The sequence below is a fragment of the Chinchilla lanigera genome, unplaced genomic scaffold (assembly GCF_000276665.1).
Source record: "Chinchilla lanigera isolate Chin_1 unplaced genomic scaffold, ChiLan1.0 scaffold00056, whole genome shotgun sequence".
NCBI classification, from domain to species: Eukaryota; Metazoa; Chordata; class Mammalia; order Rodentia; family Chinchillidae; genus Chinchilla; species Chinchilla lanigera.
In genome coordinates, this window is record NW_004955457.1 from 5,725,552 (window position 1) to 5,752,944 (window position 27,393).

General features: G+C 37.1%; 1 protein-coding gene across 4 annotated transcripts in view; it reads right to left on the reverse strand.

Annotated features, from left to right (window-relative positions):
• Map2 (microtubule-associated protein 2) overlaps positions 1-27,393 on the reverse strand; it is a 137,289-nt gene that overhangs the window by 46,726 nt on the left and 63,170 nt on the right. For all 4 annotated transcript variants that reach the window (XM_013520775.1, XM_013520774.1, XM_005396956.2 and 1 more), the window contains exons 4-6: positions 25,966-26,235; positions 4,253-4,366; positions 2,347-2,424 (exon numbers count right to left, since the gene is read on the reverse strand). In XM_013520775.1, coding sequence (XP_013376229.1) covers positions 2,347-2,424; positions 4,253-4,366; positions 25,966-26,209 — 436 coding nt within the window. In that variant the 5' untranslated portion in view covers positions 26,210-26,235. The remainder of the gene's footprint in view (positions 1-2,346; positions 2,425-4,252; positions 4,367-25,965; positions 26,236-27,393) is intronic.

Sequence of the window (27,393 nt, forward strand, 5' to 3'; positions counted from 1 at the left end):
ATATCTTTAACATATTTAAAGTGAAAATATTATTTGGTGTTTAATGAGGGAAATTTTATGAAATATATACTTATATTTTATCATATAGCTCACAAAATGTACTTTCAAAAGTAAAACATCAGGGCTTCATATAGTTTGCTTTTCTAAAAAATACCAGTTAGCCTTGAAAATAACTTTGAATTACGTTCAATGATAACTAAGTTGGTGTTTCCTCTGAAAATACTGAGACTGCCGGGGAGAACAATTCTGAATGTAAGGGAACAGTTTACTGTGACACATAAGTGACTAAAATGTGAAACAGATTCTGTCCTTGATTTACTTATATTTTCATTATATCCACGCTGTTACACTCCTGAAGGCAGGCGGGGTGAACTCCCAGGTGGACGGGAGGGCTCACCTTCCTCTCTGCTTGGAGCTCCCAGTTAAGAAGTAAGAACCAATGGTTTAACCTCAAGAAGATTTTGGAAAGAGGCCAGCTGCGCGGATATAACTTCCCTTTCTGGGTTAAGAGGATTCTCTGACACTTGAAAGGCTTTTAGCAGGAGCTCAGAAGCATTGTCAGTGGCCTGGGGAAGTACTGCTGTCACTTCAGGATTCTTGCTGCACTTGCCATGAAACCCAGGCCCGTGACCCAGCTGGCGGCTCTTTCTCTCCCGTTCTTTTCCTCCTGCAGCCCTTCTCTCGGTACCCGTTAGCTATGCCCACCTGAGAAGTTCTGCATCCTGGTCCTTCTGCCCCACATACCCCTTTCTTCCATTTTTGCTTGGCCTCCACTTCCTCATACTTCTGGCTCAGCCTCTCAATGCTCCCTTTTCCCATTCAATAAAATAAAGCTTCCCTTGCTTTTCAGTCTTACAGCTCCCTGATCTTTCCTTCCTAGTGCTAATTCAATGTAAAATTACTCGACAGTTTATTTACTGGATTGCCCTTTGTCGTTGGACAATGTGCTCCTTACAATGAAGGCTCATGTCTGTTTCATTCATTAGTATACACTCACGATTCCCAGAGTTCCCAGGACACTGTAGGTGGTGTGTGGAAGGAATGGATAAACAAAGGCTAAAAAGAATCTTTTGAATATATGAATTAAAATATTAAATTGCATTAAAGAGATTAACTAATAGTCAGTGGCTGTTATAAACTGATAACCATCCTTAATGTCTTTTCCTACTTAGAATAATTGTTTAACATTATTTCAGGCATTATGAAAAATTAGGAAAAAAGCTTCAATTTCAGAAAGACAAAACAGTGAAAATGTTTAGGTTTATACATCTATGACAAAAATGAATTATATTGGGATTAAATATATGTAGTTCAGTTATTTAGATTTTTGTATTTAGGAAATCAGGGAATCTTTTAAATGAACATGATTGCTAATTATAAAAAGATGAGTCTTCTGTGACAAACAGTATTCAGTTTTTAACACAATACAGTGAGCTGTAAAGTGATGCCAACATGAAAAACAGTCGAAGTACGTGAATGAAATAGTTTTAAAATTCTGCTTTCAGTGTGTGAAACATACTGTACAAACAGACCACTACTGTTCCTCTGACTTAGGTTAGTTAAGCGGGACATCAGTCAGAGTCTAGGAAAAGTCAGAAGAGAGCTTCTGCTCGATTGCTATTTCAACATAATTTCGGTTAACGCTTTTCCTCTGAGATCGTGAATGGGTATTCTTCAAAAGCGCCCCTCTGCTTTCTCAGTGAGGACTGAAAGGCTGACCCATCTTTCCACGTTGAGGAAGTGCATGAATATATTCATGGCAATAGCAGGTCTAGGCAGGAAAGCAGCCCTGGTCTCAGCTCTTGGTTCATTGCTCTCAATTTCACATTCCTGCATTAACTTTTTCATTCATTCATTAATATTTATTGAGAATTTGCTGTGGATCTGGCCCTGGGGAGGTTCTTGACAATATAAAGGTGAGCGAAACCGGGACAATTCTTGATGTTTCCATAAGCAAGTGGTGACTTCATCAATTAATATGACTCCTGCTATAATCGGGATTATATTGTTTTTATTTGTGTTCAGTCATTTATAAGATAGGACTGTAGCTTCTCCATCAAATGTTACATTAAGTAAACTGGTTCTCTATAGTTGTCCTAGCATCTTAAAGATGAAATTATCCTTTCCTTTACCCATTAGATTTTTCCTCTTTTATGTACCATATTCTTTTGATTTTACTGCAATAAAATGGTGTATATTTAAGGACTTTATTTCTTCGCTGTTTGAAATAGACAGTTCCACGGCTGAATGATATCTGACCAATACTGAAGTCCATGGCTTTTGGCTTGATGTTTATATTTTACCCTTTCTGAGAAGACAAACCCTGGAGGGTCCAGCAGAACTTACCTTCCTCCAAGGGGATGGTCTGTTCTGAGGCTGGCGAGGGGGGTGGAGAGGGAGGCAGATTAGCTGTCTCTTCAGCTGCTACAGATCAAACAATGGAGAAATGAGATAACAACAATTAATCCTATTAGGCTAATAGATCTGTGGAGCAGTTTTTCCATCTGTAAAAAGGCTTCTCTAGGAAATTCAGGGAAAGATTCATTAATAATCTGCTATTTTTAGTCCCATTACCTGCTTCACAAATTTAATAATCTAAAAAGTAAGAAAAGTATTTATTTTTCAAAAAAATTAGTTTGTCTTCCCCATAAAAATGGAGTAAAGATGGATGCTACAATTCTATCATTCCTCTCGTTGATTTCTGTCTACTTGCTCAATTATTAATATATTTTATTTAGTCATGATGTAACAAATAAAAACACTTGCAGGCAGGCATTCCAGTTTGGATTAGGCTAGTCTGAATGAAAAAAAAAAAAAAAGCTTTGCTGTCCAAATGGTTTATCTGGAAATAAATGTTACTTTGATCATTGATAGTTATATTAGCTGCCATCTTTTTAAAATAATATTTTGCCCACTGAGTCTAATGTCAAAACTGTCTTCTCTAGGTATTCTCAGAAAATGAAGCTGTATGGCATAAGTCAACTTAAAAAAACATGCATGGGTAGGAGCTGAGTCATCTTCTGGCCTTAGCCTTGCACCCAAAGGCCAGAGAGAAAAGCTTTAGAAGATGTAAGTCATAGCCAGTGAATGCTACCATTTGCTATTTGCTCCTTAGGATACTGACCTTCGTTAGGACCCGTGGTATGAGGGCATGAAATTTTTAAAGGAATATTTCTCACCTAAGGCCAGTGATTCACTCTCTTTTAAAGATCACCCAAATTTCAGTTTTATAAACAGTCAGTAGAGGTAGCTTTGGGGGTGACAGATGACTTTTTCATTTTCCTGATCCTGTGGGTTTTACATGGCATATTTTAAGATATCAAAAGTAAACAATAGACTAAAGAGGAATGATTTAGAGATATATTTCCCTTCTGTGTTTTAAGAGCAAAACAGTCCTTGATAAACCACTTAGAGAATAATTTGGGGAGAGCAAAATATTTTTAGTCTTTATATTTTAGTAGGGGCTTGAAAGAATACTGATAAGAAAATTAAGGACACATTAGACTATAAGAAAGAAAAATGAATATGTAATTTTTTTTAGGGCTTAGAAGCCATACCTTTTATGTATCAGTGAAATAAAGTGAATGTTTCTCCTGTTTGTTTTCATGTGTGTACATATGTGTCTGTTGGTCTCCTTAATTTTCTATCTATCTATGAATGAGTGGGGGCAGCAAATCTGGAGCTGAGTGTTTTCTGAGGAAGCATGTACCGTATTACTTGTTTGTCACTGGAGGGCATTTGATTTGTGACCAAGTGAGAAGGCAGGGCTATCACCACCCTGAGATGAGTCAAGTAAGTGGTCAGTACTTCACCTGTGACAGAGTCACTGAAGATTCTAACAAAGCTCTAGTTCTAGGTTTTTGTGTAGGAAAACAGTTTAGGAAGAGAGAAACAAGACTATGATGTAGTTAGTAATTTACCAAAACCCATAAAGGGAAATAGCCATCTCTATCTGAGAATTTCAGTATATTTTCCTTACATGTTAGTGGCCATGCAATCCCCTAATGGTCTAGAAAATGAAAGATTATGGACTACTTAGGGGAGCATCTAACTGTAAGTTTATCACTCTACAAAATACCCAAATCCCACAATCCTGGGAAGGAGGTTGGAACCAGGTCCCAGTGCATCTCAGTAGAAGATCAACGAGCATCACATGCAAGACACTGTGCAAGATTTAAGCTGTCTTTTCACATGAAACCTTGATCAGCGTGCAGTGGACCCGGGCCCAGACCTGAGGCACTTCTCCATTTACCTAAAGGCAGAGCTGTGGGTTGGTCTTTGTGCTGAGCTTCTTTCTCTTGTTCGCCTTTCAGGACTGCTACAGCCTCAGCTGTGACTACTTGAACTATCCGTGCTGACACCTCCTCTGTAACAAACAGTAACAGAAGAAACTGTAGTGAGAAGTCGGAAGCAGGTAGTAAAGAGGAAAGGTAACCAAACAGCAGAATAGATTATAACTTCCTTTTGCTGTCTTCTCAACAAAAACAGTACAGTATAATGTTTAAATTGCAGTTAAAATGCACACACACACACACACACACACACACACACACACACACACACGAAGACTGAGAAAAGAAGGAAAATTGGCATTAATTTGTATGGCATTTTATTTCTCAAAAGTTATCTACATAAATGGAAACAATTTAATTTACACTTAGTAAAACAAATTGGAAGAGAAAAAAGAGGATTCATTTTTTATTTAATTAAAAATATATTTATAGTCTGCTCACACTGTTCTAATAACATCATTCAAGTAAGTTACTGTGCACACTTGTAGAAGCATGATTTAACACCTGAAGAAGATGCCTCAAGAATGTATATCTGTGATTACAAGGACTGATGTGAATAAGATAAAATACCAAAATCTGTGACAACAGCATCTCAAGGAAATACAATGACATATCAGATGATCTCTTTCTAAAGAAATATTGCTTTCTAGGTACTAGATGTTTTAAAGATTTTTAAAACTGTTTTTATAGTTTTAGTTTTTTTATTTTAAAGAGAGATTTGTTTATGTTTGTGATACTGATATGCTGCTACTCTTCTACTTCTTTGTTTCTCACTTACTACTCTCTTTAAAGTTTTTATTTTAAAGAGAATAAAAAATAAAATAAGGACATAGAAACAAAACAACACAGAAACACTGATACAGGGTTTCAGAATAAAATGATAGGAATTAACAGTGGTTGTTATTTTATTTATTATTATCTTCAGTGAAGTTGCTCAGATTACCAGATGTAAGAATGCAAGGTTGATCAAACTATTAAAGAGAATAAAAAAAATAAAAAAGCCCAGAAATGATACAGAGCTTCACTAAACAAGATATCCCTTCGTTTACTGCAAGGAATAACTAATTTTTTTGGATCAATTTTGCATGCTTATATCTGGTAATCTGAACAACTAATTTGAAAACAACAATATGCAATTTAACAACTATTGGTGAATTCCTACCATCTTGTTTTAAAGGTTTTAAGGCCATATGGCATATACTCATCCTGTAAGCACAGTGGCTCCGTTAAAAACCAGACAGCTCATCACTAAAATTATTAGTCAGTGAGTTGCTAAAATAAGTATTTTGGGGCTGGAAATGCTTTCAAAGGTCAAGATATTAGAATAAATTCTTTATTGAAATTTTCTTATTACCCATTGTTATCGTTTGTCTCTCCAAAGCCTCATGAGGTTATAGGTGGGGCTTTCTGGAGGTGGCTGGATCTAGGGTGTGTGCTGCTGGGATTAATCAAGGATGTGATACTGGGACTGATTCACAGTGCAGTGCTGCTAGCATTAAGGGTGTGAGTGCTATTCACCTTTAGGGTGGGTAGCCTGAATACAACATAAAGTGACGGAAAGAATCTGTCACTTGTTGCTTGCTTGCTGCTTGCTGTCTTCTGCCTGCCTTGCTTTTCCATGGACTGTTTCTCCTCTGCGATGCCCCTCTGCCGTGCCACCCTTCCTTGGGGCCAGCTGACTATGGACTGAAACTTCTATAAACTGTGAGCCAAATAAACTTTTCCTCCTTTAACTTTGCATGTTGGATATTTTGTTTTAGCAGTGAGAAAAGTAACTAAGATACCCGTGATCCAAATTTGCATATTCATAAGCAGGTTTGCAGATTTTGGTTTGTTTTTAACCTTATTTAGATTTTGTCTCCTCTGGAGAATCTTTTCACACCACCCAGAGTGACAGAAAATACAGTGAACCTACTAGGTTTTTGGAACTAGGAATCCAGTTGGATAGAATTTTTGTGAATTTTAAAAGCTAGATTATCAGATTGAATAATTTTGACCTTATGTTTAACCTCTTTAAATTTTTAGCCACTTGACCATGCATATTCTTACTTTTTTATTTTAAAGACAATAGTACAAAAAAGAACAATAGCAAATTGCAAACAGCACAAATCAAGGACATTAAAAATGATACAGGGTTTCAAACCAAATGATAGAGATTAACAGTGGTTGTTATATCACATATTGTTATCTTCAACGAAGTTGCTCAGACTACCAGATGTAAGAATAGAAGATTGATCAAATCATTAAAGGGAATAAGAAAGTAATAATTTAAAAGAACATTAGAGACAATTCACAGTGTCACTAGGCAGGATTGTAGGAATTCACCAATGGATATTACACTGCAAATTGTTGTCATCACATAAACTACTCAGATTACCAGATACAAACAGACCATGCATATTCTTAAGGGGTAAGCTGTGAACATAGGGTAGGCAGTACTACTAACAGCAGAAGCAATATTTTAAAAGTATTAAAGTGCTCACTGTGTCTCAAATGCCTCTGCTAAGATGTTTGTCCTCATTGTTTTAATGAATTATTTACTATTATTCCCATTTCACAGATGAGAAAACTGCAGATGAGTAGGGTTACACTGGAAAAGATGTTTATTGCTAAGACAGTGCTACTTTTTTGGGTAGTTTTGATTTTAGTGTTTGACCAGATAGTGTCACAATTACTCCAAGTAAATAACATTAACAGTTACCACAGCTCTGCAGGGCTGTGGGCGGGCCTGATGCTAGGACACTGGGTGGCATCCTCTGAATCTTTCTTAGGAGGATGGGCCCCTTAAGTGACATTTTCAATGGGAATGAATACTATCCAAAAGGCTACAGAAGAAAGGAGACTCTGAGAGCAGAGGCAGGGAACCAGGAGGAGAGTGACAGGGGGGGCAAGAAAGGGCAGAGGGGGTGATGGGGATGACGGCAGCATTCTATGTGCGTATAACTATGCCCAAATGCAACCCTTTACTCTGTACAGTGAATGTGCGCTAAAAATAAAGTGAATTGAGTGGCTACAGGAAATTAATTTTTTAAAGCAGCACTTAGAGTTCTAAATTGCTTAATGATATTACCAAATGAATTATTTGGGGTTTTGAGAACTGTTACATATATAAATTTTCAATTCAACTGAAGTAGCTTTTTCTAAGAGCGCAGTGTCTTACAGAAGGCTGGGAGCATTGAGAGGTGGAGCAAGCGCAGTAGAATTGGGGCATATGCAGAAACTTCCTGTCCTCTGGATCATTCCTGCATCTTCCTAGTAGCACTTATGCAAAATTGTACCCAAGGCTCATCTCCATTACCATGCGAGTTCCCACATCAAGGACTGTTCTTTGCTATGTCTGAGCTTCCTTCACTGAGCTTAACTCAGATTAATTGCCTAACATAATTTTTGAAAGGCTGAAAGGTTAACTTGAAAAATGTATTCATAATATTTACATATCAGAAATAATTCACACTCACTATGTTTACTAACTTTAAAGGCCCCAAATGATCTCATTTACTGTATTATTATTTAAGAATTTGATATATCTTAAAACAGTATTTGTGAGGGTCTAACATATGTTACATAACTCAAATATTTTTTTTTTAGATTAGGGAGACAATCTAGTAAAAATAATACAGGAACTTATTGGTTCATATGAACAAATTATAACTGAACAATGTTACATTATTTCAGTCTTCCTGTTTAAAATTATATTTAGTTTTGACATCATCAATTATTTTAAATGTGGAGGAATAGTAAAAAAGAAGGAATACATGAAAGATGCATTTGTGCAAGTGTAGGCCAAATAACATCTGGGAGGGCTGTTAAACGGACTTTTTAAATAGCCTAAAAAGGGCTGGGGACAGAGCTCCGACGCACAGTACCCGCGTGGCAGGTGCAGGGTCCTGAGTTTGAGTCCCAGTAAAAACAACAATAACAACAACAACAACAACAACAAAACCTCCAAAAATAAAAACACCTCCACAGACAAATAGGCTAAAAAGAGACAAGTGAAGAAAGAGTTACATTGTTACTTACATATAATTGGTATAGGCAAGTTCAGTTAAACAAAATGTAGAGTTCCTGCCTGTTATCACATCTCCGTTGTGATAACTAAATTAGCTTCATCAGAGTAATGGTGATTATTTCAGATGGACACTTGCAGGAAATTTGAATTTTACTTTATTTTTTGTCTAAAAACTAACATATTTTAGGTTTATAATTTAATAAAAGCTTATAAATAAGTTAATTTTATTTTTGTGCATGTTTAAGCAAAACTGTTAGGAAGTAACTTAACCCAACCTTGGGAGAATTGCTATATTTTTTTCCTTAAGAGAATTTAACAGATTTTGAGAAATGATGTTTTAAGAATAATCTAATAGGTTGTGTGGGAGATTAGTTCATATTGGCTTAAATGATATCTTCATGTTCTTTGGAAGAATATCGTTAAATTTTTTTAAATGAGAAATACATTTTCTAATAAAAATTTCATAGTGGATTTAGGGAAACAGCATCAGATTGTTCTGTGGATTTCAATGGGTCTGTCAGTTTAAAGTGTCTCTAAGCAAGAGCTATCAAAAGCACCTCGATTTTCCTTAAAGAATGTGAAGTGGCCTTTTTCAAATGACCTAGCCAGCTGATCTGGGTGAATTTCATCTTCATCGTCTGATGACTGGGTCAGGAGAAATTCATTCATGATTTGGGTAATTTCGGGGAAGGTTAAGGGTAAATGTGCCAAACAAATATGTAAGAGAATCGAAGACAGTAACAAAACCAGACATAAAAAAATAAAAATGTGGGTTGGGGATGTAGCTCAGTGGCAGAGTGCTGGCTCAGCATACATGAGGATCTGGATACGGTCCCCAGCAGGGGACACATACACAAACATAGTAATTAAATTTTTACAATGTAAAGGCCACGATGTATATCTTAAGATCTTCATTCATCCAGCACAGATCAGATCAAGTAAATGCTTCCCTTCATTATCCACTCATTCATCCACCCATCCAACCATCATACCTTTAAGTATGTAGGAGATAAAAAGACTTCTTAGGGTAAGTTAGAAGACATAATATAGGCTTTAATTGAGAAAAATATGAGTATGAGCTCTGCTATTGCTACTTTCTAGCTATTTCATCCTAAGAAATTTACTTAAACTTATTGAGTCTCAAGCCTCACTCAGAACTAGTAATAGTATAACACTGTGTTTGTCTTACGTACTGTGTAGTAGTGTACTAACTTATTACATAATTAGATAATGGACTCAGCACATCAAGGAGTTCAAATAAAGGGAAGACTTTCAGATAGCTCTTCATCAGGTGTGTTTTTATTTTGCTCTGGTTACACATTTTTCTGGACTGTCTCCCTTTACGTTTTCACTTTAAAGAAAGAGCAATAGTATCTGGGCAGCGAGGCTGTTAGTTTTGTGACCGTCTGACAGTACTGTTAACCCACTATCACTAATGTGGATGGCTATGCTTACGGCCAAGTAAAGTGTTTTTTCCAAAACAAAGCTATGAGAGAAGTAAATATTGTCTTTGTTTTCTATTTTCTGGCTTCATACCAGTTCCTTGGCTGCGTAGGTTCTGGGGTACCATCTGCTCAAGATTCTTGCCAGCATGTCTCGATTCAGGACCATCTTCTAGATGGTCCCAGAAGGCATGCTAACCCTGTCAACCTAAGGAAAATCAGCACCAGGAAAAATATTCTGGGAGATTAGGTATTAGAATACATTTTCATTTTTCATTGCATAGTTTCTCTATCTTCTGCCTTCCTTTCCACTTTCTATTTAAGTTTTTTTTTGCTTTTAACTTCTAAACACATGTACACAGTTGTGTGGTGACTAGGACTTAGTTATTGAGAAGAGTAGAGATGACTCTGTATTAGATGGAATTTGGGGAATTATTCATTATAAATAATTGAAAGTTAATATTGATTTTCATTACTAAAATCATAACACTGCTCATTCCAATCTGATGTTTTGAAAGGTTCAATGAACTTCTAAAATGTTTTTGAAATGAACATTTTTTGGTTTACATCAGGGATTATCTTAAAAAGACTGTGTAATATTTTGATTTTCTCTTTTGCGAATGTTGAACTTTTGATTAACTACTTATAGTTTTTGCATTGTAGTAAAAACCTTATAAGTACTGTTTGAATATTAGTTTGTCATGTTTATTACCTTATCATTAGTATTGTGATGTAATGAGTCACTGTCTACAGTATTTCATACAATGATAATAAATGTCATGGCTAAAGAAAGTGAACGATGATTGGATTTAATCTTAGCAGATCTGCCTATAAGCTATTTGGAAAGAAAAATTCATGATAGTTTGAATATTTAAGGTAACTGTGAATTAAATTCATCTGATAACTTCTAAAAGTATTACAGAAGAACAAATAAAGATACAACGCAAAGAGTAATAGGTAATAATATTACCAGCATATAGACAGGCATTTGAAAAGAAAAAGTGAAAATTGTTTTGAAAACTTATTCTGGGCAGAGCAGTCCTTGGCAGATAAATTAAATTCTGGAAGGAAATATTATTTTTTCTTGCTATTAGTAAAACATAGACTGGAGGTAAATAAGTATAAGAAACTAATTGAAACATGTTTTCAACCACAAAAGCTACTTAGCAGTACCCAAAAGGTATCCTATGAAGCTACTGGCGTTCATCTACAGTAATGAATAAACATCATAATGAATAAAAAAAATTAAATAAGTGCTTACCATGCCTGTTCTATCTTGTTGATATCACTTAATCCACACAATTTTCAACTAGAAAAAATGGCCAAATAATGAGTGAAAGGAATTTATTGTTCCTTTTAGGTCTCACTTTGATTGATGTAATTGTAGTAAAAATATTTTTTATAAGACTAATTTCTAGTTTCAGAAGCCCTGGGATCAAATTCTGCCTCCAACTCTTAAAAACCCCCAGACACTGGTTAAGGGACCATCTCTCTAACCTTCAGATTCAGGGAATAGAAGTGTTATTCTTTTTCTGCTGTGTTGTGACAATTACATGAAATAACATATGCTGACTTAAACTATGCATATGATCAATAAAACATACATAAGAGCTAAGTTTCTGTCATATATTGAGATGATTCTATATTTTTCCCGATGAATATCTCCTTGTTAGAATGTCCTGTCTAGGGGCTGGGGATTTAGCTCAGCGGCAAAAGCGGTTCGTGGTACCGGAGAAAAACCAAAAAATCAAAAAAAAAAAAAAAAAAAAAGAATGTCCTGTCTAACAGACAATGGAAAAGGCTGCTGCCATTCATTATTTAAATTACAAAGATAAAATCCACATAAATTAAATATTGCCCACCGGGTTATTGCACTACTCAGCATGTATAACCATCGAAGTCCTCTATTTTTTGCCATGAAGCTGATTCATGACACACACGATGCCCTTCCGGTCACAGGATTCATCATTTATCATCAAATTTTTAAAGACAGGGTAAGGTCCTGTTTCTCCCGTGAATTTTGTTCAGTTATTTTGTTACACTAATGTATCAGTATTGCTTAGTTGATTAATGACAAAATCAATGAGGTTGAAACTCTCAACACTGCCAATGTTTTTTTAAAAAGTTATTTTTATTTTTATTTATTTTACTTGTTACTGTCTTTGATTGTTTGATCAATCTTACATCCTTATGTCTGGTGGACTGAGCAACTTCGTTGAAAATAACAGTATGTAATGTAGCAACCTTTGTTAATTCCTATGATTTTGTCTTGAGGTCATGTATCATTTTTGTTCTTTTTGTGTTGTTTTGTCAGTTTTTTAATTTTTAAAATAATAAAAAGAAAAAAATAGTCTTGAAAATTCTAATTTGCTTCTGAGTGATTTATGACGTTGGTAGGTCAAGAAATTTGTTTTTCAGTGTGAACCCTTTGGATTTTTATCAGACCAGCTGTGGTCACTTGAACATACAAAGGTTTACCAATGAGACTATGAACACAAGGACTAAGCAGGCTGGCATATGCCTGAGAACATATTTTTGTTGACTTTTTTCAGGTTTTTGAGAGAGATGTAAAATACTTGACAGTAAATTCAACCATATAAATATAAAAGCCAGTAAACGTTTCTGCTTTTAAAAATCACAGACAAAATAATGCTGTGTGAAAAGAAATGACAAATACACTTGCGGAAAAGGAAAACAAAACAATTTAAGACAGAGTGCTCCTGTCAAGGAAAGGTTTTTCTCAGTAGGGTACAGGATGGTTGCTATGGAGACCCATGCTAATTGCTGCTGCTGCTGGAAGCTAGTCCGCAAGGAAAGAAAGCACTGTGTAGTTTGAAGCACTCTGCTAAACAAATACCCTAGATAAGTTCATAAAAACAGGGAGATAAAAGTTCCTTGCTTGGACGCTGCTTAATTTGGAGAGTAAATGGCTCCCTGCAACTCTTTCCTGTAATCAACTGGTGATGAAAGAAACTAAAAGAGCAGATGGCTGGGGTTTTTGTTTGTTCCCTGGTACCTTGCATTCATCAGAGGCCAGCACTGGCGGATGCCACCCGAGTCAGACTCAGACTAATCTCAAAGAGTCACACAGGCAGCACTGCAGCTACAGATCTCTGCCTCCAAGCTTTTACTTCCCAAGATTTCTTCTACATAAACAGTGCGTGAAAGGGGGATCCATTTAATGTAAGAGGGAAAATATATTGGCGGTAAAAGTAGCTTGTGGAAATGAATGCACTCAAGATAAGAAACCGTGATTTTACAAAGCTTAGCTCTGGTGTGTTCTTACTTTGAGAGAATTCATTTTACACGAGGGAACTACGCTTAGCATTTGGGAGGATGTGAGATGAGGAAGACATAGAGCCCTTAACCTGAAACTGTGTTTGATGGTAGAGGTATCTTGCTGGAGGATGTCTTTTATTTTTGTTCTTTAAGATTTTCCAGTAACGGTCACAAAGTTTGACCGATCCTTCCAGAGTCACTCATGTATTCTCACATGCATCTGCAAAACCTGTGGGCTAGGATTCTGAGTGCAGGATTATAGACTTTCTCGACCTTTGTCCTCTCCCTCAACACATGAACTCAAAGCCATCCCACGAAAACATTAATTTCTTTATAAGGAACCCTAACTTCACTCCTGGTGTCCACATCCTTTGAGGTATCCAAAGCATACAGAGCTTGATAAGTAGAGAGAGACCCTAATATACATGACTATTAGCACGGATGCGCACACATTGTACTCTTTTATCCTCTAGTGATCTTTTTAAAGGGTAGATTTCCTGCAGGTCTCCTCATTGTTTCTAACAATGTCTCATACTCTAATCCTGTGATGGTGTGATATGTTTTAATACTTAATGGAGAAGATAATACAGTTTCTCATGTGTTTACAAAAAATACTGCAATTGTAATAGTTGTAAGATGCAAACCAGAGCATTTTAAGATTCCAAAAGCATTATCAGTTCTCTCAGTGCCTAAACAATAGCATTAAATTTATTGGTAGTAAATATTCAATTGACAGTAAACTATCATTTTCAAATTAATGTTGAGCAATAAGATATTATAAGCTGACCTCATTAGTAAATGCTTCATATATGGGCTATAAAGTATGGCATAAATAAATACAATATACACACACACACACTACGTTAGCAATTCCATCACCACTGGTAGTCAAAAGCTTTTGACTAGAACATGGTAAGTACAATGCCATATGAGGACCATATATACTTACTATACTTCTTGTGTCTCATTGTGTGTGTGTCTTCTTCTATTTCTTAAATTTAGAAGCAAAATTTCTCAGTAGTTACTATTTCTAATCTCTGTTTTTAATTACTTTTGATGCCATAATACAATATCTTTAACTTATGATATCTGTTCACCACATATATCCATCAACAGATGAATGGATAAAGAAAATGTGGTATTTACTACAATGGAGCACTACTCCGCCATAAAGAAAGACAAACTCAAGTCATTTGTAGGCAAATGGATACACCTTGAGCCCATAATGTTAGGGAAAGAAAATCAGACATACAAGCTTAAATATTCCATGGTTGCTTTCCTGTGAGAAACCGAAAAAATAAATAAAGAGCAAACTAAGAGAAATAATAGGAAGTAGGGAGATAGATCTTTCCCAAATGGAAAGGGGATCAAAAGATGGAGGTCAGAGATGAAAAAAGGAATTAACCTCTGTTATGCACAGGTACCACATCCCTACAAAGAATGTAAACATCACTGCCAACATGTACTAATAAAAGCTAAATGTATAGTGATGATTATGCTGCAATGTTTACTACTTTAATCTCTGTTGCTGAGTTTCTCCTCTGTATACTGGCTCTCACTGATACCAAGCATACTTCTAGAAATGCTTTCTAATTGTAGGTGCCATCTATTTCATAACTACAGTGGCCAGAGTCTTCACTCTTTATGGGAAGGGAGTCAAGTTTTGTATCAGATGCAATGGTTTCTATAAGAGTAAAGCTGTAAATAATTTCTGAAATAGCTCTGGTTCTTCTGTTGTAGAAGCCTAGCAAACAGAGAGAGTTACTAACATGCTGCTGGCTTGGTGGAGTTCAAACCAGGAAAACAGGATGGTATCTAGGTACATAGGCTGCAGGGCAAGAAGACTGAGATTTACAATGTGGTTGAAGGTGGGGTACCAGGGCTAGGAGCCTGTGATCCCGACAACCTGAAGGAAACAAAGAAACGTGATGGAGGAAGCAGGAGGAAAAGCATTCAAGACGCGTTTTATTTGCTTCCTCCCTTTGCTCAGGCTTGGCCCCAGACAGGCAGATGCTGCAGTAGCCACGCACTCTCCTGCCCGTAAATCTTCACTTGGTCTCGGAAGCACACCTACTGAAAAGAGATATGGGCATTCTTGAGGATAGGAATATCAGCTTTCATAAAAAGGTCTTAAAATTTTAATTGGAAGATCTGTCAATGATAATATATGAGAACCCATTTTCTTTTCTTCCTGACATATAAGAAAAACTTCTAAATCAGAATTTGTACCTCTGTTTTCCAAAATGAAATTGCAATTTTAGTATTTTATGTACAGTAGCCCTGACCATGAAGCAAAAGACTAATTCCAGTGTCTAAGAATATGCTTAAAATTGCTGTCTCTGCTGATGAGGAATTTGAGGATAGCCTGGGCAACATGGCAAGGTCTGGCCTAAATAAAATTAAAAAAATAAAAAAATGTCATTTTCCTGTGGCAGTATTTATGTGGTAGCTCAGAAGAGCTCTGAAGATAGGACGTTTATTATTATAATCTTTTTTCTTTCTTTCTGTGCTGAGGATCAAACTCAGATCCTTGCACATGGTATGCAAGTGCTCTGCTACCGAGCCGGGCTACACCTCCACCCTTATTCCTGTCTTCTGTGTAAAATTCAAGTCTCTCTTTTTCATGCTGATGTTAGCCAGCGGCTATTTTTTTAAAAGAAAGATTAAAAAAAAAAGTTGGACAGTAAGATGTAAAATGGAATAAGGAGAAAAAGTATCTAAGGAACAGATTTAGTTTGCAAATTGCTTTATAAAATAAACCTTTCTTTTTCTTGTTATTACCATTAGCCTTCTCTTTGAATAAAAAGGTTTAAATATTGAAATTCTTATGAATTAGGATTAGAAAATGTAAGTAGAAGCGTTTTTAATTCTAACACGACAAAAAGAAAATGATGGGTCACTGAAGCTTTTTAAAAGAAAAAAACTAGTATGTCCAATTAAAATAAAACATTTTTGTCTAGCTAATGTAAAGACGTCTCCCATGAACCTAATATGGAAATACTGTTTATTGCCCCCAAACTTATTGCTTACAAATTATTTGTTAGACTCCAGAATGAAACGGAGAAAAATGGTGGTAATGTGTTCAGGGTGACCTTCAGCAATACAGTAGAGAGCATCTCTCCAGCATAACACTGGCATAAGGCTCTTTTAAAGCAGTGCAATTAAGTGGATGACATAGAACATGTATTTGCTCCCAGACTCAGATTATCCATTTGTCAGCAATGAGGTTGCTGAGCTTCTGATTTAGAGCAGCAAAGCCACACTGATAGCCAGAGAACAAAAAACGGAACATGCAGTTCAGAGCTCCATTTGCAGGCTGTTTCGATAGCATTTTTAATCCAGCCCAATTATGACATTGGCTGAATTTCATAGCAATGAGCATAAAAAGTTATTCGGTGCCATGAGCTTCTTAGCTATTTGATCATAGATGTCTCTCCGAAAGTTCACGTATTCTGACTTTTCACATTCTCTCCAGTTTCATAACTTTCATTATCAAGAAAATGTCTTACTGGTGTCTTCAGTCAGTAATGTATTTTCCCAACTCTCAATCTTTATTCCCACTTTTATACCACCTCTGCGATGCTTTTTCACTACAGTATGCTGGAATTCCTACTTAATTCCTTTCTGTTCCAACCTCATAGTTCTATACTGATTCTAGTCTCCTCCTCTGTGTGTTTTCTTGAGACAGGATCTCACTATGTAGTTCAGGCTGTCCTTGAACTCACTTTATAGCCCCATGTTGTATTACAGGTAATACTCCTGCCTCAGCCTCACAAGGCCTGGGATCACAGGTGTGTGCCACCACATCTGGCTTGGGGTATAATTTTTGTAGCACTATTTTGTCTATGTGATTTCCAACCTCAAAACTGTAAATGGATTCTAAGTATCTTTCTATCTCAACTCAAAACTATTTACTAGGACCTATTATAGAAAATAAGTACTGCGCTACATGCCAGAAGGAAGAGAATATGGATAAAAAGCACAGTTTCTACCTCAAAGCACTTGCAATATTGTGACTGGGATCAATGCTTTTAGCAAGATATAAACATGGCACTTGCAAGGGTTCAGATAAGAAGAGCCTCATTAGGAAGAATGAAATCAGTATCTTCTCTGTCTCTGACCTGGGTAGACTTTTGAGGACTTTTCTCTTAAAAAGGTGGCTTTCCTCAATGTCTTCCACCCCTCCTTGCCCAATGTGCATGTGAAGGAAGCCATCACAGGCTGAAGAGCACAAAGTCACTGTTTCACAGGACAGAAGACCTTCAGTTGGGTCAGAGGACTGACGCTTCGTGCTGAAGATGCCCCTGTGAGAATTGAGAGCTCGCATCCATGCACAGCCCTGACCTATGTTTTCAAACAGAAAATCTGGACAGAAAATTTGAGGCTAATTTTTCAGGCTGCTGAAGATGAATCACTTCTTGCAAAGATGATTTTTCTTCTCTGCTCTTGATCCCTCCCTGCTTATCTACCTTTGTCTACCACCTTCTGAAGTTCTGAGAATTCCTGAAATCGAAGGCAAATGACAATAATTTACTCTCATTTCTAGGTTCCGATAACCACTCAGGACTTGTTAAAGTTGCACAGTGGCAAGGACATGTGGTTTTCTTTTTCTCTGCTCATCAGCCTGGCTGGGTTTCAACTGGGTTTCTTATGAGTACTGCTGAGTGGTGACTCATCTGTAAGACCAAGCCACTCAGAGAGCAGGCAGCTCAAGGATCACTGTCTTTTCCCCCGGACACATGATGCCAGCTCAGATAAGGGTGAAATGGCCAGGTCTGCAAGGCAGCACCAGTTGTTCTGTCACCTGCTCCTGATAGGAATTTCTAGGCTTCCTGACAGGCAGAGCACATGCTCTCTGCAATGTGCCAAGGGGGCAGCGAAGTGTGAGGAGAGGGAGGAAGAGAGAAAAGCTTGACTGAGCGCAGAGTCAATGCAGGTCAGCAGCTTGGGGAAGAAAGAGAGGGGTGCAGGGGGTGTGTGGGAGCCTCCCATCTACTTAGCAACCCCTCAGCCACAATAAAATCAAGCCCAAAGCCATGCTGCAGGGTGATATTCCGCATAAAGTAGCAAAATCTTTCTCAGATCTAAACTTCCAATATTGTACAAGTGTTTGCATATGTATGTCTGTAAACATACAAGCACATATATTAGTATATAGACTTTTCAAAAAACACGATTGTTTAATAATGAATATAGTCTCAAACTAGTCAAATTTTTTCTCTTACATTTTTCTTTTCTCATTTGTGAGGAGGGATTACTTAAAATATAACAAGCAACAGATAAAGACTGTGCCTGACTCCGGCAGAAACAAAGGCTCAGTCTAGAAATGAGCCTCCAAAGGCTCATTTCCATTACTGATGATTTTCATCTGTTCATTACAAAGTAAAAAGATTTTATCAATTGTTGAGAATTTTTTTCCTAAATAGAGTTTCTAATGCCCCCTCTAAACTGGAAGACATTGAAAGAAAAATATGATAATAAAACATGACAGCAAATTAGAAAGAAGGAAGTGTGGCAAGATTGTGGAAAATACAGAACTGAGTGAAAGGTCAGGTACAAAACACAAGGAGAATGAAATTAGATTTATCCTTAAATCGCCACAGAATAATTTTTACACATGGTTCTGCATTCTGTTCAGTGCAAATCTGTTGCATTGCTAAGAGCACAAATGCAACAAAACACATTTTCAAAGTGTCAATGGGTCAAAGACGCCAATAAAATACTTTTCTTAGTGCTTGTGAAATAGTTCTGTTATTTAGTACAAAGCAAGAGCAGACATAACACTGAGTTCCACAGTGCAAGGGGTATTTTCTTCAAGAATATATACAGAAGTAAACGTTTATACAAATGTCTTAGTCTTAAAGTATGATGTTATATTGTGCTGGGCAGAGCCTTACTCTCCATAATTTCCAGAGTCCATAGGCAATTACAATTCTAAGCAATAAAACCATACCTCAATTTGTTGAGTCACTGACCTTCATTGAAAGAAGTCTAGAGAAACCAAGTTTTCCCTATATGTCAATTCAAAATTACTGGCTTAAAACAACGTCCTACTGACTCTGACATAAAGCAAAGAATGAATTTTGGAGGACACCGTAGTGTATAACGTTATATTTAAACAAAAAAGCTTATTCTGTGCCCATCCTTTCCTCTGATTTGTAAAACATCAAAAGAGCCGGCTGATAATACCTGCAGTACACGAGCTCACACCCTACCCAGAGCAGGAGACACCCTTCTTTCCAATAACGTCCCTGTAAGCCGTCTTGAGCTAGGTCCAGGTCCTGCTGTCGTACAACATGACAAACAACATACGATGACAGAAGCTAATACCCACAATCTGCTTCATCTGACAGACCACATAGGACAAAGCAAAAGTGACAAATACAAACCTCATGGAACTGTCTTAAAAAAAAAAAAAAAAGGAAATTGGTCCTTGTCTTTCTTTCCAGGCCCAAATGCCTAACCTTCAGAAGGAAAACACTGAAAAGGTGCCCATTTTCTGACCTCATCCATGGGTGCTGCCAGGCCCAGATGCTTCGGCTTCACAGGGAGGCCGTGTGGATTTCTGCAGATCCGCCCTTGAATGCTAAATAACTGCTCTGCACGCTCTGCTCTGCAGAGCTCAGGGAAATGGCAGCCAGAGCAATGAGTGGTTGGCATGGCAACAAGGAAAAGAAAAATTCTGCAACCTCTTGTATTGTTAGGCCAGCTTGTTTATTTGCCTCAGGAGGTGGTGCGGTAGGCTTTAGTCATTTTTTTGGAAGAAACGGTTGTATGCTATTTCTCTCTCCATAAATTAAGGTAGTATTATGTACAACAGGTCATATTTTAAATGAGATGCTGGCTCCCCCTGGTAAATCTCAAAACTAGAAATGGAGGCAGAGGAGAACAGGAGAGTAAGAAAAGGTAAGCTGGAATTTTTAAAGATTAGAAAAAAGGGGCAGCATAAAGCATGCTGTGCTTCTTGCCCACAGAGGTACTGATGTTTTCCCCCATTGTGTGCTTTCAGGCTTCATTTGAGAACTGCAGCAATGGCAAGGGTGTGTATCTGTCTGAGTCTGTCCATTGGGCTATGTGAGTCACGTGTATGTTCAAGTGCAGAGCAGGGCTTTGGAAGATCCAGAGCCCTTGGTGAGCTCTGAAAAGGTGACAGCTCTCCCCACCTAGGGTGGGAGCAGACTGAAAAGCATGCCCGGAAATGCTCGGGAAACCAAGGCACCTAGAGAAATCTTGGGAAGTAAAGTGAAGACATGTAAATCTCGCCCAAGAAATACCTGATGCTGGCCTTTGATAGTCACAGTGCCACTGTCTACCATGACTGCTGTTTCTTACCAGTGTTCAAAGCACTATAACCTTAGGTAATCATAATCCCTACAGTCAGACTCCAAAGACTTCAATGTTTTGCTGTTTATCAACATCTTAGAACTGTCTCTTTTTTTCTTCACTCAAGCTGAAAATGGAATAAACTTCTGATTTTATGTCATGCTTAAAGGTACATGAATGTGAGAGCTCTACAACAGAAGAAAATGGTCCTCTTTGCCTAGAATGAAGGTTGTGATTGGCTGTTCTAGTCCTGGTCTGGCAGGGGACAGCAGAAAGAGCATTAACCTAGGAGACAAGAGACCTGTGCTCTGGGTATAGTCATGGGATCTCAGATGGGTGACTAAAGCCGCAAACGAAAGAGCTGTGAAAGGTCACCTTACAGGTTCTGCTGAGCTTTCTGTCTTACCATCCATAAGACAGAAAATTAGCAGATTCTATTAGTGTTTTCTCATAAAGGGCACATCCTAAAATTTACAAAAGTACTGAAGTCTTGAGAACCAGAAAAGATAAAAACAATCAAACAAACAAACTGCTTCTCATTGAAAAGAGATTTGAAATCTTTCACAGCCAGCAGTATGTCTATATAGCGAGGTACATTATACAGTATAGGAAAAATCTCACATTGCTTCTTGCTTGGGGGACAGTTCCACAGGAAGAGGAATCATACTGGATTCCTGAGCACAATCTTCATAATGTAGCTCCCAATTTTATTTCTGTGCAACCTTGGGCAAGTCATTTAACCATTCACTGCCTTAACCTTCTTATTTGTTAATGAAGATACTGATAACTGGTACCAAAATAAAGAGGTATTACGGAATTTGGGATATAAGGGATCCCTTTTATTATGGATATCTGTGGATATCCAAATCCCCTATATAAAATGGCATACTATTTGCATAGAACCTGTGTACATCTTTCTATATAATTCTAATGATGTCTAGATTGCATAGAATACCTAACACAATGCAAGTGCACGGTATACAATTGTTATACTGCATTGTTTACAGAATAATGACAAAAGTCTGTACATTTTCAATATAAGTGCAGTACTTTTTCCAAATATTTTTGATCCACAATTGATTTTACCTATGGTTGTGGAACCTATTGATATTGAGGACAGACTATTTTCACAATATCTCTTTAAGCAGTTGTTGAGGGACAAATAGAGAATCAGAAAATCTTTTCCTCTCTATTGATGTAAAACAACTAGTGCTGAAGTGATGGCACTTTTTTAGAACAGGTTAAGAATCAGGAAACTACTACTCTGTAGACACTGGTGGTGGCTGATGATCCCATGAACAGACGCAGGCTAGAATCTGATATATAGGTAATGGAGGAGTAAATGATGCAAACACAAGCTGCCCTGCCAAGTCACATGTACAAGGTTACAGAAACTAACTGCTCTTCATGGCCTTAAAAGGCCACTTGAAAGATTACTTTTTTTCACTTTGCCACTTTCTCAAATGAGTTTCCTGTCAGAGGAGTACGGAGTTTGCACATCAGCCCTTCTGTCCTACCACAAGGGACGCTATGTTATTTTGATACGAAGTCTAACATGAGTTTGGACCCTGCTCTAGGGTAATAAGCACAAGGATGAAGTACTCATTTGTCACTGAGTGGGACATTTGTAGGAACCAAAATGCATTCCTTTGCTTTGCTCAACAAAGTGGAAAAGAGAAGAAGGAAGAGATTGTCATAAGTCATTACCTTTCTTATTCACATTTGAAAAAACAATTTAAAAATTTTGCTACCATCTTAATATAATAGGAGCTTTCTTTAGAGGTTAGATTCTCAATACCAACTCATTTCTATTTTTTTTTACGGTTCTATAGCATAGTTTTGAACAATAACACTTTAGTGATGAGGAAAAAAATGAAATATCAAAGATTACAGTTGAGAAAATAATTTTACCTATCTTTCTATAGACTGGCTTTAAACTGTATGGAAGGAGATAAAACCTTGACAAGTATCTTGTAAAGAAGTGTAATTTAAAATATTATTTCCTTCTAATATTCCCTATTCTCCCAGCCCTTGGTCTTAGTGCAGAAGATCAAAAGATAATTTTACTAGGGAATGTCATTTTTAGAAATTATTATAACCTGTAAGTGAAAATGAACTCTACAAAGGGTGGGCTAAGGAGAATAACATAAGAGCTTTGGTTGAAGTAGGCCCAATCTTGAGGGAAGGAAGGGATGGAAGAGTTGATGGATTCAAGCCATTGATTACAAAATCCTGTTCATAGAGATGAATGAAAAGAAATAATTTTACAGAAAATTTATGTCTAAAAATGAAGAAAGAACTATGGAAGAAAGGAAAATAGAAATTTGGGGATTCAAGCATGACACAGAGCTGAGGACTCCATGTCCCTGAGAAATGCTTCATGTGAACTGTTTTAAGGCATATTTTTCTTTATTCATTGGTTTGTTGTCATGATTGTTTATTTTTCTGAGTCAGGGTCTTGCTATGTTGCTCAGGTTAGTCTTGAACTTATGGGCTCAGGTGATTCTTCTATCTCAGTCTCCCAAGGAGCTGGGACCATAAGCATGTAGCACCATGCCCAGCCAGGATTACCTTTTACAGGGAAAAACTTCAACACACTGATGAATTGTATCTGAATGATAAAAAATAAGCAGGTGTATAAATTCTTTATGCTCCTTAAAACAAACAAGGATCTCAAAATATATCACCAGCCCATATCCACAGTCTCCATCATCAAAGAATAGCATTTTAAAAGCCCATATTTGAGATTTAAGAGCATCTCTATTACTGGAGATGATTTTCATCACATAATTTGTTAGTTATCCATAAATTAGCAATGATAAAAGTTATCATTTATTAAGCTAGTGTTCTGGAGAGAAATTTAATTGCACATGAACTTATCATTGAAATATTCTTTGTATGTATGAGGAAACAAAAATTTTACATTTTCCTTTACTTACAGCTTTCCACATTCAAATATGTTACGGTTTCAATACATGACCTGTTATTTTGGAGAGAGAGTTAGTTTTAAATTATAGTATAGCTTGGACTGAAAATACCACAGTGGTAGCTAACAGCTTATTATTTACCACCTCTGTCACTATGAACATACGCATAAAACCTCTGCAATCAATCTCCCCAGGATAATATAAGACTCACTGATACAAGTTGAGCTGACTTCAAAATTAACTCAGAACACTCCTGAAACCATCACATAAAAGAAACATCTGCTAGTCTCTTTCTGATTTATTTTCTCAAAGAAGCTGGCAAGGACAGGCTGACCCCACAAGTACATTTTTCTGATGCTCCTAAATACTTCATTAAGATCACGGAACAAATGGAACAGTAAGCGATGTTCTCCACTGCTCTCCCAGGCAAGTACCACAGATAGTGAGCATTAAATGATGCCTTTCCAAGAGACACAGCTAGATTTTTAAGTCATTTTCTCATTAATTTGAAAAGCACCTTCATCTTTTCGCATTCAGATATTCATTCATTCCCTCACTCAATACACATTTATTGAAGACCAGAGACGTAAGGCTGGTGCAACTGGGTATGATGATGTGGAGAATCTTGGTCTACTACGTTACTGACTTTGCTCATCTTAACTGTTGTACTCTAATGTGCCCTCAACTGCTCAAGCCTTGACTCGTTCAAAATCCTCTTAGTTAATGCTCCTGACATGTGAGCCCCACCCTCCTCAAGTTATGTTACGCCCAGCTGTAGCAAAATATTCCTGGATCAAGAGTACCTGTTATCCTCATTGCCTCATTGCACCACCATTGACCCAGTAAATTGGAGCTATTACTTGTTTACTACTCATGGTAAGAAAATATTTTAGTTACATTCTTAACTATAGTTTTTCTCGCCAATAAGCTGTATAAGGCTGTGTATAGCTTCCGAGTTCCCTGAATCATATTGGACGCTGCCACCTTCCTGTCCTGTTCTGTATGCATTTCTGCAAGGTACATGCTTTTTATCAGAGAAACTGCTTTAAATTCAGCTTTCAAAGATATGTCATCTTCAAAAGGAATATAGTGTCATCTACCATTGAAGATGTGAGTCTTCTTGAGTTAATGGCTCAGGTAGCGCTAGACAGAGGTTGTCTATGGTGTTCTTCTTAAATATTTAAAACATCTCGTGTAGCTCTAAGCTTGATTGCCACTGCAGGAGGTATCTATGCACAATTTGAGAATATTGGCTTTTAGTATAAACAATCCCTCTTCAAATCTGCCTTTCTATACTTCTCATTTGACCCGGCAACATTGTTCTTTGTATTTGAATTCACTTCCTGCACGGGTCTCGTGTGCTATTGCAGCACCTGATCCATGAAGTTCAGGGCCCATTTCTTGTACACAGAAAGCTGCACAGAAGCTAACATGGCACTTTTCATGTAACATGGCACTTTTACTATATCTGTGCATGTATATTTGTTTGCTTTGTTTTTTTCTTTTTCTTTCGGAGGTTGTGGAGATGGATTTTACATACCTTTCTGTAAAGTAAATAGATTTCTAATCAATCATTAAAAATAGAAAATTCTCCACAGTGGTGTTTTGTGTGAGTAGAGTTTTAAAAATTTCCCTGTGTACTCATGCACTTTCTCCTGTCATCTCAAATGCTTTCCATAGTCCATATTAAAATTTGCATATGCATACGTGTGTACCTGTTTTGTGTATGCTTATGGGGGAGAGGTTGGCGCTAGGGATGAAATTCAGGACTTTTCTCATGTTAAGGACACTCTACTACTTTTACACACCTTAATGTATTTTTAAATAGAATGTACTGTCCATAAGCGTTTCAGACTAATTGATGAGGTATAGAAAACTAATCTTCTAACAAGGAAGTAGTGATTTTGGAGGCAGCATAGCTTTTCTTCTTATAATTTGCTCCCTCTTTTGGGTGGGAAGTTGTATGCAAGTTAATGAGTTTAAATATGTTAAGTTCTGAATTATAAAGGAAAATGATGGTGAAAGATAAAAGAGGGGAGACTAGTTCATGATGGTTAGTTAATGGCTAGTCCATGCCATTAATGTCCCATAATAACTGCCACTAGAGATAATATAATCAGTGATAGAGTAAAGGAAATTGCTGACAGACGTCATATTTTGAAAAAAAAGTAAGCAAAATTATGTCCTCATTCCAGCACTTGTACATGACTTTTAAATAGCTGTCTGAGAAAGTCTGAAATGGTTCCTATATCTGTGCATGTATGTTTGTTTTCTTTGTGTTTTTCTTTTTCTTTTGGAGGTTGTGGAGATGGATTTTACATATCTTTCTGTAAAGTAAATAGATTTCTAATCAATCATTAAATTAGGTCCACTGTCACAAAAACTCTGAAGTTTTGATTAATAGATTAAAATGCTGATAATTTCTAGCAAAACACACACAGAGCGATTTATCTGTACAAATCCAAGCAATAAAAATTAAACAGGGAAATCAAATGGAGAATACAACCAGTTTAGGGGAAAGTCAGATTAGTGACCATGTTTTTTCCTCTCTTTGGTGTCTAGTTCTCCTGACCAACTGGAATTTCAGCCCTGGCCCTAGTGAAAGACAATAAGCATGGTAAAGTAATGCACTTTCAGACTAAACTGACTCCAAAGCACAAAGCAAGCAGTAGCAACAGCGGGCCCTTAGTTACCTGCCGTTTCTCTGTCAGCTGAGCTCAGCTCTCCGTTGATCCCGTTCTCTTTGGTATCTGAGTAGGGGCCCTGTGGCCCGTCTTCATCCTCTCTGTATGGGAAGCCATTGGCGCTTCGGACAAGTCCCTCCCCTGCCCCAGCTTGGTCCTTGATTTCCGGTGGATGTGGGTGTGTAGGTGCCTCGGTTAACTGTGCTGAGCTCCAGTGTGGCGCCTTGGCTTCATCTTTCCGTTCATCCGCCATTCTTCAAAGCTGTATAATTTCTGCAACTGGAACAGCAAAAGCAGTAACTACCCATTACTTTGGGGAAATCTGATCTAATACCAGTCGTACCAAGATGGGGAAAATTTATCACATAAACAGTGGTTTGCTACAATCAAAAAGGCATTTCAATAACCCTCTTTTTCTTATTTTTATTTTTTCATGCTGGGAATTGAAACCAGGGTTTTGCACAAGGATTCTACCACTGAAATATATCCTTAGCCCTCTTTACTTTGAGATAGAGTTTTGCTACGCTGATGTGATGACCTCAAACTTGCAATTTTCCTGCCTCAGCCTACTCGCTCAGAGTACCTGGGATCACAGGCATGTGCCACTGCACCTGGCTCAGTAATCCTCTTTGAATATCAAGAACTAGCTATTGTTGATTCCTTGTGTAATACAGTTTCTAGAATATTTATCCTGAACAACTGGAAAGGGGGAAAGGAGGTAAGAAGGAATATATGTAGATATAATAGCTAAGATAATGGTACTACTAATTTCTATTAGTTCATTGAAAGGAACAGTGTTTACATTGTTTGATCAATCTTGCATGCCTATTTCTGGTAATCTGAGCAACTACTTTGAAGATAACAATATGCAACATAATAACCACTGTTAATTTCCTGTCACTTTGTTTTGAAATTCTTTATCATGTTTACTTTTTCTAAAATTCTCTTTAAAATAAAAATTATCTAAAAAATACATGAGCACCATCATTCTACATATGTATTAAGAAAACTAATGTTTGTCACTTAAGGACGTATCTTAACTCATTTTCGTTGACCTAAGGTCTTGAAGGTTGACTCCCCATTAAAGGCAAGGGATCCGTCAGCCAAAGGGAAGGATATCTACAGTATGAAAAAAACTGGATAGAAAAGAATGAGAGAGGGATGACAAAGGTCATTGCAAATCACTTCCAGAACTCTCTTAAAAGAACAACCTTCAGTGGAACCTAAGAAAGACAATGATCAACCTTTCAGTTTCAAATTCAATTTAAGCCACAGGTAGACATGCTTTTCTGAGTACTGTAAATTAAGACAGTTCTGACTTAATTTTCTTACAGACTCTCTTTACCCCTTTTTGTAGTTTAAGAAGGAATGCTATTTTCTATTAGTGTACAATTTACAGAGAAAAACGATAAAGATATAGTATTAGGCCTACATCTA